At 38.6% G+C, this 13453-nt stretch overlaps 2 protein-coding genes across 2 annotated transcripts; both read right to left on the bottom strand.

Annotated features, from left to right (window-relative positions):
- Nucleotides 1-1107: 1107 nt before the first annotated feature.
- On the bottom strand, nt 1108-2401 carry LOC119734131. Its single transcript, XM_038207487.1, has one exon. It carries the CDS (start codon nt 2287-2289, stop codon nt 1225-1227), a length of 1065 nt encoding a protein of 354 aa, XP_038063415.1. The 5' UTR covers nt 2290-2401; the 3' UTR covers nt 1108-1224.
- Nucleotides 2402-3319: 918 nt separating this feature from the next.
- On the bottom strand, nt 3320-6827 carry LOC119734130. Its single transcript, XM_038207486.1, has 5 exons — nt 6724-6827; nt 5531-5738; nt 4935-5011; nt 4567-4672; nt 3320-3433 (listed from the first exon to the last, which is right to left on the bottom strand). The coding sequence occupies exons 2-5, from the start codon at nt 5651-5653 to the stop codon at nt 3320-3322; spliced, it is 420 nt and encodes a 139-aa protein (XP_038063414.1). The 5' UTR covers nt 5654-5738; nt 6724-6827.
- Nucleotides 6828-13453: the final 6626 nt, after the last annotated feature.

The raw sequence follows: 13453 nt of genomic DNA, 5'->3' as shown, positions 1-13453 counted from the left end.
CTTTCTGTTTACAAGGTGACTAAACCTTTAAGGTCACAAACAATCAAAAAGTAATGTTGCTATTTCAAGAATTACTGTTTAACTCCAAAATGCAGATATAAAAAATTGTACATTAACCACCAACTTGAAAACAACCACCCCCCCCCCACAAAAAAACCACACACACACATAATCCTGACAACCGCAATGCACACGATAAAACCGCGAAACCTAACCATCAACACTTATTGATTTTAATATGGGCTATGAGATATTCCAGTGAAACTACATTTACTGAAAGTTAAAGAAGTTATTCTGCACCAAAAGGTAAATCTTATTTGACATATTTTCAAATAGTATCTTTTGTCCATGAGAATATTTGCATATCAAATGTACATAACTACATGCATGACATACTGATAGAATTGAATCACAAGGGTAACCATAACCCCAAGCCCCACCATTCAAGCTTGCATATTTTTATGGGTGCATGTCATGTACAATAATGTGGCACATGAATGGAGCTTTGGAAAGTAAGAACCATATTACAAGTATACTCCAGCATTTTCTTTATCTGCCTTCTTTCTCTCAGCTTGGATGAGATTCCATACTTTTGACTTTATTTGGGAAATGGTTCTACCCGCCAAAGCTTTGTACGCTTCCTTTGCGTCCTTACAAGTGTTGTGTTTCGGGGTTTTGCCCAAAAGAAAACTTTGTCTTAAGCCTGGGTGATTTGTTACGGCTGAAAGTTCCTCGGCAGTCCATGCTGTTTTGGTGCATGTGCATTTTGAGTTCTTACATTTCAGATCTGGGGCTACTGTTTTCTTACTACCCAAAGCGATATGTGTTTCACACTTCTTTTTCTTGGCTGCTTCATCATCTAGCACTACCGCATTAGGAAGCTGCGCCATATCATCAAGCACAACTTCATCAGTAAGCCCTGCCTTATCACACACTACCCCATCAGTAAGTGGAACTTCATCATCAAGCACAACCTCATCTAATGTTTTTCCTTTGAACTTATGTAACTTTCCCTGTTCCAGAGCATCCAGAAGTTTCCCCACCTTACCAAGAATCACGGCCTCATGGGGTAGTCTGTAATATTCTCGATGGACGGATACATCGTGACCATGCTTCCTAAGTCTAGTTGAGGTGATTGTTTCAGGGTGTTCAGCTTCACACTTGTGCGCTTGTAAACGTAAACAATCATAGCCCCTATGTGGTCCCAACGAATCTGCACTGGTTCTAGCAAACACATATGGATTTTCTGGTTTTTCCGACTTCCTCACGTGATCCCACTAGAACATCTACTGACTCCCTAACACTAGGAGTCAGTAGAAGCGGCACTCCTCTGTCTCTCTTTCCCCGTATGTACACTACACTAAGTCTTTCGATAGAAAGTCTTTCAGAGAGGGACAGAGAGTCCACAACATCACTATTTGCGTCCATTCCACGTGATTTCTTTTTTCTGTAGGTCTCAACCTTCAGAAATTGTGTCTCTCCTGGGCGTCGTCGATTGTAAACAATCAACTGGGCCAGGGTTAACTTTGCCAATTGTGAAAAGGTCTCCCAACTAATTCCATACTGCTTTGTTTGGCCCTTTATTTCACGCTCTTCTTTGCACATATGTTGATGAAGCTTCATGATGTCCTTTGTAAGGGGAAGCCTCTTTGGCTCATTCCAATTAGAGTTGGCTGCCTGCCGCAAAGCATGACCTGACACCCTTGTTGGCCATTCCAGCTGCATGAGTCTTTTAAACCCTGCACCACTGTTATCAGAAAGCCCCGTTTTTAAAGCCACTGCACAAATTATCTCAGCCATTCTATTCAGTATGTGTCTATGTTTCCTGGCTAGGGATGGAGTTGAAAACTCAAATGTGCTGTCATCAAAGTTTGAGCACTTTAAAGTAGCCTCAACTACTGTATCGAAATTTCTTGGATTGACTAGATCCTTTGCGATACAGATATTGTCATCAAGGGTGCGTGCAGTGTTCAACAAGCGGGCAGCTTCTCTCATTTTCTGAGATACATAGTGGTTGCTGTTATTGGTATGTCCAGCAGCTGCAGCATAGTGTTCACACAATTTTAATATCAAGCTATCATTTCTTGCAATTAGACTGATTTGGTCATGTTCCATTCCATCCAGGACACCATTCAGATGTCTTGTAACATTCTCTGATACTGGCATGAGAGCAGCTCCTGCCCTCAAATGCCTTGTCCTTTTCTTGTTAGGTTTATGACGTGGGCACATCTTTTTGTGCCTGTACAGAGCAGTTTTTTTGTACAGACCTCTACAATCTGAGCAAAACATGTACTGTTTAATATGATGTTTCTCACCATACTTTGGACGTTTATGGACAATAAGCTCCCCCTTTTCACAACCAGCTAGGACATGTCTGTTGTGCTCATAATAACCTGCTTTTCTCAATTCAGCTATGTGATCCCTCCTCGGTTTGATTTTTTTTCAAGGGCAAGTATTTTTGTTATCTCTGTCTCCTCTGAATGCTTGTCTTCACAATGTTCTGTTATCTTCTTATAAGGGTTGTGACAAAAAATACAATAGTGTCGTTTGTCCCACACCCTCTCTCCACTTTTAGATGTGCTTGCTGATGACACAATCCCAGCAGTTGTTGTTTTTTGTGCCATTGGCTTCTTCCCATTACTTCTTTTCCTTCTTTCTGACCCTGAAATGCATGTTTACGTTTGTTGTTTCCAATAGGTGCACTGCAAACAAGGTTACCCTCAGCGGATTCCGAGGCTTCATCAGAGGACACAATGCCAGGTTCAATTTCACTGGGTGTATTTGATCTCCCAGGAAAGTCATGCTCACTGACTGAAATCTCACTGCTCTGTGAGTCATCTTTGCTCCACAAAGAAGGCTCTGTTACCGGAGAATTGCCCATTACAATTGCTACATACACAATATACGGGAAACTCCTCAAAATGTGTACATACAACTCCTCAATAGGTATGCAGTCTTGGGCCAAGACCTAAGTGATCGATAGTTATTTGTTCATATTATTTCACATTCATTTGCAACTATATATACTGCCCAAATAACAACATCATTAGACTAGCACACCAGCTTACACTAATATTTTGGGAATCTTTTAGCAGAAGGGGCGTGGCTGTGCCACATCTGTGGAAAAAGACATTATCTGCTCACTGTTGCAGACAAAGTGTTGGTGTTAGAGTATGGCAGAGAGCACCCAAAAGTGGATGACCAAAATAAAACCAGTAGAGCAAATGATTCTGCTTTTGGAGGCATGGTTACACAGTAAAAAGAGAGGGAATATCTAGGGTATTTTGGCATCCTCATTCAGTCATCTCGAAATAAGATCTCACCTTGATGATGCTGTAGTCTCCCCACTTACAACAGAGATCGGCAGGCATGGCAAGTTGTGGTCCGTACTGGTGGCGGAGATGGTGGTGATGACAGACGTGTGCACATCACTGGAAAAAAGAAATCATCATGTCATTGTAGCAGTCATAGTGTTGGCATTTGTCTAGGGCAGAGAGCATTCAAACCGATGGGTGGAACGGAAACGGCAATTCTCCAGAACAGAGGCAAAATGGTCAAAATCAAATGTACAGCAATGTTTCCAACTGATTCTAGTCCGGAATTTCATGGCCAATCCAAGTCACAGTGACTTTTGGGCACACTAGGGTTGCGACAGTGTGATTTGATCCATTCATGCAACTGTCTGTTCATTGTCAAACAAAAAATGTAATATTGTGAAAGTACTGCACGGAGTTTGAAACCTGAATGATTAAAAGAAATTTCAAGTTTCAATAGGCACTGTAGTTTTCAACATTAGTAACAGACAATCCCTGCTTTGTATGTGACTGAACCTCACACTGTTTTAGGTTTCAAAATAAACAGCAGGCGTACAACCTTTGTGGCTTATTTGTTTAGCAATAAGTAGAGTAATTGAAATAAAACAAAAAAAATGCCCAGGGACAATCAATTCCATTACGAAAATTCAGTCCCACATATTGCGGGGATGCACGTTTTGATTTTTGTTTGTTCTCTCATGAGGGGGGTCTTAGCTTTGAATTCCTGGTAGCCAAAAACTCAAACACATTATCTATGTGATTGTAATATACTCAAAAATGTAGTCAAAAATAATTTCGTTACCGAAGAATTGCCCATTAAAATTGATACATACACAATGCACGGGAAACTCCTCAAAATGAGTACACACAACTCCTCAATAGGTATGCAGTTTTGGGCCAAGACCTTAGTGATCGATAGTTCTTGGTTCATATTATTTCACATTCATTTGCCACTACTGCCCCCAATAACAACATCATCAGACTAGCACACCAGCTCACACTAACATTTTGGGAATCTCTTAGCAGAAAGGGCGTTGCCGTGCCACATCTGTGGACAAAGACATCATCTGTTCACTGTTGCAGACAAAGTGTTGGTATAAGAGTATGGCAGAGAGCACTCAAAGGTTGATGACAAAAAAAAAGTAGAGCAAATGATTCTGCTTTTGGAGGCACGGCTCCACAGTAAAAAGAAAGGGAATATCTGGAGTATTTTGGCATCCTCATTCAGTCATTTCGATATATGATCTCATTTTGATGATGCTGTAGTCTCCCCACTCACAACAGAGATCGGCAGGCATGGCAAGTTGTGGTCCGTACTGGTGGCGGAGATGGTGGTGATGTCAGACGTGTGCACATCACTGGAAAAAAAGAAATCATCATGTCATTGTAGCAGTCATAGTGTTGGCATTCGTCTAGGGCAGAGAGCATTCAAACCGATGGGTGGAACGGAAATGGCAATTCTCCAGAACAGAGGCAAAATGATCAAACTCAAAAGTACAGTAAAGCAATATGATTCTGTTGTTGGGGGTACGGTTCTACAGTAAAAAGAGAAGGAATATAATTAGGGCATTTTATTTGGCATCTTCATTCTGTCACTTAAAAATAAGATCTTACATGTACCTTGATGGTGCTATCACCTGTGTATTGCCAGTCTTGCTGCTACATGTAACAGTGATGTTAGGGATATAAGGCTTCACCTGGGGGCAAGGAGTTGATTGAGCAGATTTTCAATTTTCTCAACCACTGCTATTTTAAGGTTTTTTTTGGTACTGTAATGTATTCCATTTTGCAATTCAATGGGTGTAGATAGTAGTAGCATAGCCAAAAGTTGTTATAGTCCATAAACTCTTCGCATAAGTGGTGAAGGACAAAAATTTCTCGAAGCATTCTGGACAGAAATATTTCACAGATTGACATCTTTACAACATTTTTAAGCATTATCTAGTAGTCCCATATTTGTTACTTTACCAATGGTGTACTCTGCCTTTTAAATGCCCAAAGCAGGTAATAATTGTCTTTCCTGGTGTCAGGAGCAACATTTTTGATTGTTTGTTGTTTTTTTTGTTATTCATTGATTTATTTTATTTTGTTATTCTTTTTTTTAAATGTAGTATTGGTACTGTGACAAATCTCCAAGGACTAGTGCAGCATAACATATTAGGCCAAAGAAAGTTTAAGTGGACCATGCAATCCATGAACTGCATACATGTACAAACCTGATTGCTCTTCCAAGGAAGTTCATTAACTCCATAGTCATACAATATTTCTGATCCATTCACGATAGGCTCGATAGATAAGAGGCAAAGTGCTGGTGTGTTTACATTCATGATGACTCTCATCTTTGCATTATCTTCGTTCTTCTCCCCATGGTTTACGAGGCGTCCTAATCTCTTACCCCTCTGCGGTTCAGCTGTAGCATCAATACTACATTAAATACATACAAACAAATGAACAAACAGCTTCATCAAGTCCTAAGTGATTTTAAATATGAAAAGAGTAGTCAAAATTATTGTTACGTACATAATGTAGTTAGGTTTACAAACAATTGTACACACAACTTCTCAACGGGTATGTGGTCTTGGCCCAAGATGTTGGACTAAGAATTTTACACTGTGCAGAACAAGATTGTGACTTTTCAGAACCCTACAGCTTCATGGTATTGCAGGGTAGGCCATCTGGAGGATGAGCAGGTAGTCAAGAAATGTTGCAATCCACTACAAATCTTCTGGGGAGGTGTATGCATTTTGATCTCTATAAAGGTTGGTGTTGGGACTGAAATCCGAATATTTGAATAACCGAAAAACAGTCGAAGTTACGAACTTGAATTTCGAAACCAAACCGTATATACGAAACTGAAAATAAAAAAAAATCGGGACTTGTCTGAAGTTGAGCGAAAGACATTGCCCCATTCAGCTGACACATCCCAAGAAACACTTTCCGGGGTTTGTTATGCCTCACGAAACGGGCACAATGATAGCCTCAAACACATGTATAGCTTGTCATTAGTGTTTTGTAAACAAACTCTTGTGATTTCATTGATTGTTGAAGCATTGGTGGAATTTCTTTGTGGTCATCACCGTGCGGCAATCATCAAAGAATAGCCATGCATTGAACCTCTTTGTTACATGTAGCACATACACATATGAATCTCAGTTTTTTCTCCAAGGTCCTTCAGGCATGCATATATGATACCATGCGCAAGCTTTATTTGCACTTTTAAAAGCCATTGATAAAATTTAATAACCGAATATTCGCTGCTTATAAAATCAAATATTCAGATTCTTTAAAATGTGTTTTCTGCCAACACTTTTCTGCCATACCTAATAAAGGTATATCACCGAGGTACTTAATTGTAAGTGAGAACATGCCTTTACTGTTTAGTCGCATGTAGATGAGGAACATCACTTACCAGTACTTTTTGTTCCGAGCACTGAAAAAGTACCTGTACACACTTGCTTGTGTCTCTTCTCTTTCATCACCCTCTTCTGCTAATATATTAACTGCCCTGCATATTCCATCAATGCTGAGATTTTGGTATGATTCCCATACAACACACAAGCAACAATGTGGTGACATGTCTTCATGAATATTTACATGTACTTCATGAATATAATGTGAATGGTGGTTGCGGGGGTAAGACGAATATGTTTAAGATTAGCCATTCAATTTTTTTTTTTTAGATTCACATCACCTGGACTGGAATGTTTTATATTAATGAATTTAACTCCTTCACATCAAATGAAGAGGGCGATTTCCTATAGTTCCTAGACCTACATGTATGGTACTTGAACCATTCGGGTGACACATGACTTCGACCATGCGTAATGTCGTGGCGGCGCGGCTGATTCAATAGCCATTTGCTGCCGTTTTATACAACTCATCGCACAATTTTTTGTATGCAAATACACGCGACATCATGATTTGTGTAGGACGCTCACGTGACATGGGAACGCATCACACAACTCCTATTTGTGGACACATAATGTTTTTCACTGTTTGCATGCTAGTCATTGTGCCTATTTTTCTGTGTGAGAAATTTGTATGCAAATACATTTTAATGAAAAAAAAATACAAAATCGGGGCGGCCGTAAACACGGCTGTTTCACTTGTAAAAAAAGTACGCCCTCTGTTGGTCATTTATAGATAGTGCCTAAATCACGTGACTGCTAAGCGCGTCTCATTATTCAGGGCGTGCCGCGAGCCGTTTTTCCATTAGTGGGATTTACATAGCCCGCGAACCTCGCCTGATATCATTGGTCTAGGTCGTGAATAATGCAACAGTGATCAAATAAGGCTTTGGAAGTCTTGAATGAAGCTCTGTCCCCGGCTAGCCGGCTAGAATGCGTGCTTCCCTGGTATACAAGAACTTTCGCCATGTTTTTCGCTCGTGACGCGGTACCAGTTTGTTATGGATCCGCGCGATTTCTGTCGTCGCGTCAGCCGTTGAAAATCGTAAAATTTAAACAGAAATCCGGTTTTCTGAAGTTATATTCATGAACAGATTACTAAAATGATAATTAGTTTTTATGATAAAACTGACAGGGGTTCTAGGACAGGTCGCGTTCATTATGTTTTGGCCTAAGTTTACTGTACATTTCAAGCTGCCGTTCGTCAACAACGTGGTCAAGTCACGCGGTCGCGTCGCGTGCACCATGCACGCAATCCGTTGGGAGCAGAGACAGGACCTTCGAAAAAAGTGAACAAGTGATCTGTTTTCAATTTTAGCCAATTCTGAGAACGTTAGTTGTGTCTTGATATGCATGATGTGCATTTTAATTTTAGTTAAACACAACAGAGCACGAAACAATCACTTGCGCTTACGGAACATGAAACAGTCATGGGGTAGATGCATTGCGCTGAGCGTGTTCGTTTATTTCCCCGGCGCTTACTCGTGCAAGCGCGACTATGTTCGATTTGACTGTCACGTGACTTCACGCGCTTACTCGGGCCTGACCCAAGTGACCGACCATTGATCTCCATATACACAGACTGGATAGGACATCGCGTACGAACGTGCGTCCGCGCGCGCGTTTTTTGAAAAGGATAAAGAACACGATTTCGCATTCGAGTTGTGTACACTTTCGAACGGAGGATTAAAAAATGAAGTTTGGTTTTCTTCGGTTTCTTTGTCATTTTTGAAAATATGAAAGAAACAGAGATCTAAATTGATCAAAATCGAAGAGGAGTATAGTCAAGGTGTGCGCAGCATTAGATTGCTGGAGTCGGGAAGTAAGGAGCGTTGAAGAATAGGACAATTATTCGCAAGTAAGTTTTTTTTTTCAACGAGGCCTATACAACATGGCATGGAGGAATATAAACATAGCAAATTATAATATCGTTAGTGTTGTCGCTCTGAGTTTGAGGGGATGGAGGCCTGTGTGGTAGCTAGCGAGATATTCTGTTCAAATTCCATGCGATCTAGACTTTTCATGCTGGTCGCCGTCCAAGTTTTTTTTAAGACATAGGCCTAAACGTGCATGACTGACCCGGCAATGGCAATGAACAAAAGTTGATTTGTTTAAAATAGTTTATTCGAATAACCTTTATAACTTTTATATGCAAAATCTGATTGAATTATGTCTGCCTTGGCTTTAGCTCTACTCAGTGAAGCGCTGGAACTTCGGTACCCTCCGAGCTACCTTGGCTTAACGCCTACTCCAGAAGTTGTGGAGTTCAATGCAAGTATGTTTATGAGCTTCCAAGATGACTGTCACATTATCGACAGTTTGTATGGTGAAGAAAGCAATGAGTACTTTTACGGTTTGAAATTATGTTGTGTACGCCGTTATATAAGATTACTAGCTATAGCCATATACACCGTCATATTCGCTCACAAAAACGATTCCCATTTCACTAACAAGTAATTATATTTATTTTCAGAAGTATAGCTAAACATTTAATGATAAACAAGACCGTGCGTAGCTTGAATTATTCTTTGACATAATAAGTATAGTACTATTTTGGTTTGTGATTCATCTCCTTTCACACAATATCACAAGAGGTGAATGATGTCATTCCCTGATCAATCTAGGGACGGGAAGAAGTTTTTACTGATTACTTTGTAAAATTAAGGTTTGTTTACCTTTTAGATTGTAATTGATGTATATTCAGGTTTTTAAATAAATATATCAATCATTTGAATGAATATCCATACAATTTCTCGTGTGAGTGTTCAGTTAAAAAAATATGATGTCATTTTAGCATATTATTAATACAATTATTCATTTCGTTGATGGAGTAATTCAGTGTGCTCTAATGACCAATGTGCCAAAAATGAAATGGAAATTTACTTACAATCATTTTTGGGAGGAGGAGGGATTTAAAAAAAAATAAGGGAAAGGGAAAGGGGTGGGGGGTTCTTGAATTTCGAAAATGCATAATAAGAAAGTGTATATCAAGAAAGTGTGGAAAAGCTGTTTGGAGGGATTGAGGGTAACTCTTCATCGTTCAGTTATTTTTTTTAAAGATTGTTTTGGAGGAACGCTTGAACTCCCTTCTGTAAGAAAAATTCCACACAATAGTCCATTTTTCAAAGTAAACAAAGTGAAAGCACAATGCGCGTTTACCCGTCTGACAGTAAACGCGCCGCCATTGTTCGGCCGCGCATTCGTGCACAAACACGGCGCGATGTCCTATCCAGTCTGTGTATATGGAGATCAATGTGACCGACCCGCCGAGCCGGTTACTTAGGGAAGTATCCCACAATACAGTGCGAAAACATGGCCGCCACCGATGCAACAGCGGAGGGAAATTCAAAACAGAAGAAAATATTAGTCCAAATTACCATGACTGATGGACGAAGTTTTGATACGTATGTAAAAAGTTCGTCAGAACTAGCATGGCTACAGTCAAGTAGGTGTCAACTTCAATCCATTTGTTAGTTTAGCCTACTTTAAAACGGGGCTACGATCATGACGATCATTTTTAAAAGCCACTAACGTTAACTTAAAAGTTTAAGTCGTGCAAGTTCAACCATTACCATGGATTCCTCCATGCCATTAACATGGACATGATGGAGCTATAATAAACACATACGTACATAACATAGGCATAAAATTACTGTAACAATACTGCTTGTAGTCCAGTAACAGTACACGAGTAATTTTGGCTGGAGCTCAAAAGGGAAAGATTTCACTTTACATAGGGCCTACATGTACATGTACCCCCACTTTTATTAACCCCATGCACAAACCCTGGATCTCGTCTAAAAGAATCTGTCTTAAATTTTTCCAATGAAGGAATAAGGGTAAAATTAGCGTAGTGGCTATCGTTACGGCAGCCGTAACGCAACCTTCAAATGCTATCGTTACAGCATTGTAAAATCACAATGCGAACGTATATAAAGAACTACAACTCCACATGTTGCTGAATTGTACCGGTGGCTCGATTGGAAGAGAGTTGGACTGATACTCTCGTGATCCCTGGTTCGAATCCGAGCCCATGGTAATTTCTTTTTCCTTTTTTTTTCAAAAAGATTTCTTAAGTCGTAGGTTTTAATCAAATAATGATTTTTATTTAAGTAGATTAAATTTTCTTCCCTTTAATTTCCATGGTTTGGAGGATTATTTAAAAGGCAAATAAAGTCCGATAACCATTTGGTTGATAGTCTGGTTCCCAGAAGCAAACATTGTGATATTGAATACCAGTTAAGTACACGTATTAAACTTTCGGGAAATGATTGCTGGCGCATGGTGCTGGCCACAGAGTCCAAGTTTTGTCTCTGAGTGTTAGATCTATTAAAACACTTTAAAAATAACAGGGTTGATCATGCTTGGCTGTATATCTGACATTACTAGTACTGGTACATATGTGTACTACAGTACTAATAAGTATCATTCACAAATGACCTTTCAATTAATTCCAGATTTGAAAGACGTGGTACACTCATTGAAAACAGCTTTCCCATTTGGTGACCCGCCCACTCATCCAATTGAGCTTTCACTACCTGCAGAGGCTTGTAAGTATATGCCTATACTATACCACAGATTATACATCTAAATGATCTATTGGGTCCGACCCAGAATGCCATTTTCTGGGGGTTAGGCAGCCACTGTCACTAGTCCAAGTATTTGTTTATTCGCAATAGAGTCAGCATTTATTTATTATTATTCTTTTTTGGCATGGATGCATCCCTTTTCAACAAAAGTGTCAGGCCCGTAACTAATAGGAAACCCTTTACCCTTGTAGCCCTTTGCAAAACCGAATCTATTTACATGTAGTTGTTTAAATTGTGCAGTACATAACTAGCACCAGCCCCCTCCCCTGAAAAATACCAATAAAAAAAAAATAAAAAAATGGAATGTTATCTAGCAACTGTATGACTTATAAACACTTTATACTTTTATTTCGAAGCCCTCGCAAGCAGTCCTCATGTTTCCATACCTGTGATCACCCAACAATCTTCCAAGTCTGAAACAAAACCACAAAGCGGTGAGTTTTATTTTCTAAAACCTCTTTCACATATTCATCATTCACATGATGTCCATTTACAAATGTATACTACATATACATCCACTGAAAATCAAATTCAATACATTTCAGGAACACGACATGAGTGGACTACCCTACAGACAAGACGGTTGATCAACACGATCGAGGACAGATTGGAGAAGCTGAAAGCGTCAAAAAACAAACAGAAAATGTGGCAAGATATTGCTGACGAGTTTGATGAATCAACCATAACAGGTGCAAAATGTAAAGATAAATGGAAGAATTTGAGAAAAGGTTACAAAGATTATGTCCAAAAAACTAACTGTACAGGAACGAGTCCCTCCAGGTTTGAATTCGCTGAAGAAATGAGCCAAATAATGGGCAGTGTCCGGCCAAAGATGACCATTGACTCTGATTCCGTTGTTACTGGAGAGTCAGTAACTGATGGATCGGGATGTTGTGACGACGAAGATGATGATTTTGAAGCGGGAGTGACAAATAAAAATACAAGAAAACGTAAACGCTCTGTCAGGCCAGTTGAAAAGATTCTGGATTATATGAAACAGAGGGTTAATACAGTCATGACTGAAATGCGTGCCATGCATCAGGACAATTTACAGGTTCTAAACAAAATTGCGGATAAACTTTGAAAAGTGTGAAATGCTTTGCACCATCCCATCATAATAAGAACTTCTCAACCATTCAAGTTCAAGTGAGATGTGTTTTGAAAAGTTCCGTCATTTTTCTAAATTACTAATTAAAAAACATTTCCAGTTTCACTAACCAATGGAAAGGTATGCCATTTTTTAATTTTTGTATTGTGCAAATATGTAATACTTTAGTAGTACAGCATGCGGTCATCTTGGCCTATTTGGATATTTTTTTTTATTGGTGGGGGGGTTCACCTTGACAAAAAAAGGTAATTCTTCATAAAACTGCATCTTTTTTTCCCCTGGAATCTTAGATCTTTTTGATGGGTTGGGCATATGGCAATTATTTTGAATTTTAAGAATATGAACTGGAATGATCTTAATTTCAAACACTTTACCCCATCTCAAATAGCAAAAGAAATGCTCTCAAAATTCTCTTATAAAAATAATTTGAGAATTGTGAAATAGAAATATTATTTTATATTTTAAAAAGGTTCTATTATTTATTTGGAGGTTCACAGAGATATGTTAAGGTTACATTAAATGTTTTATTATAAATTAACATTTTATGTATTATATAGTTATATATTATTGACTGTATATAAAAGTTCTATTCATGGAGGTTATATTGAGGTTTATTAAGTTATGAATTTGTTGAGGTTATATGGAGGTTTTATCTTAAAAAAAATGTCTGGAATCTTAGATCTTTTTGATCATACGACGGTTATTCGGAAATTGAAGAGTATGAAATGGAATGAACTTAATTTCAAACACTTTACTCCATCTCTTATAGCAAAAGAAATGCTCTCAAGATTCTCTAATGAAATGTTTTTGAGGATTGTGAGATAAAACTAAAAGGTTCTATTATTTATTTGGAGGTTTACAGAGATATACATGTATTAAGGTTATATTAAATGTTTTATTATATATTAACATTTTATTTATTATAAAGTTATATATTATTGACTGTTTATTAAAAGTTATATTCATGGAGGTTATATTGAGGTTTATTAAGTTATGAATTTATTGAGATTACAACTAGGTTTTTTTTAAAGGTAG

This window comes from Patiria miniata, unplaced genomic scaffold, assembly GCF_015706575.1.
Source record: "Patiria miniata isolate m_02_andy unplaced genomic scaffold, ASM1570657v1 HiC_scaffold_26, whole genome shotgun sequence".
Taxonomy (NCBI): domain Eukaryota; kingdom Metazoa; phylum Echinodermata; class Asteroidea; order Valvatida; family Asterinidae; genus Patiria; species Patiria miniata.
Note: the sequence above shows the minus strand (reverse complement) of the source record. Positions and strands in the feature narration are given on the sequence as shown.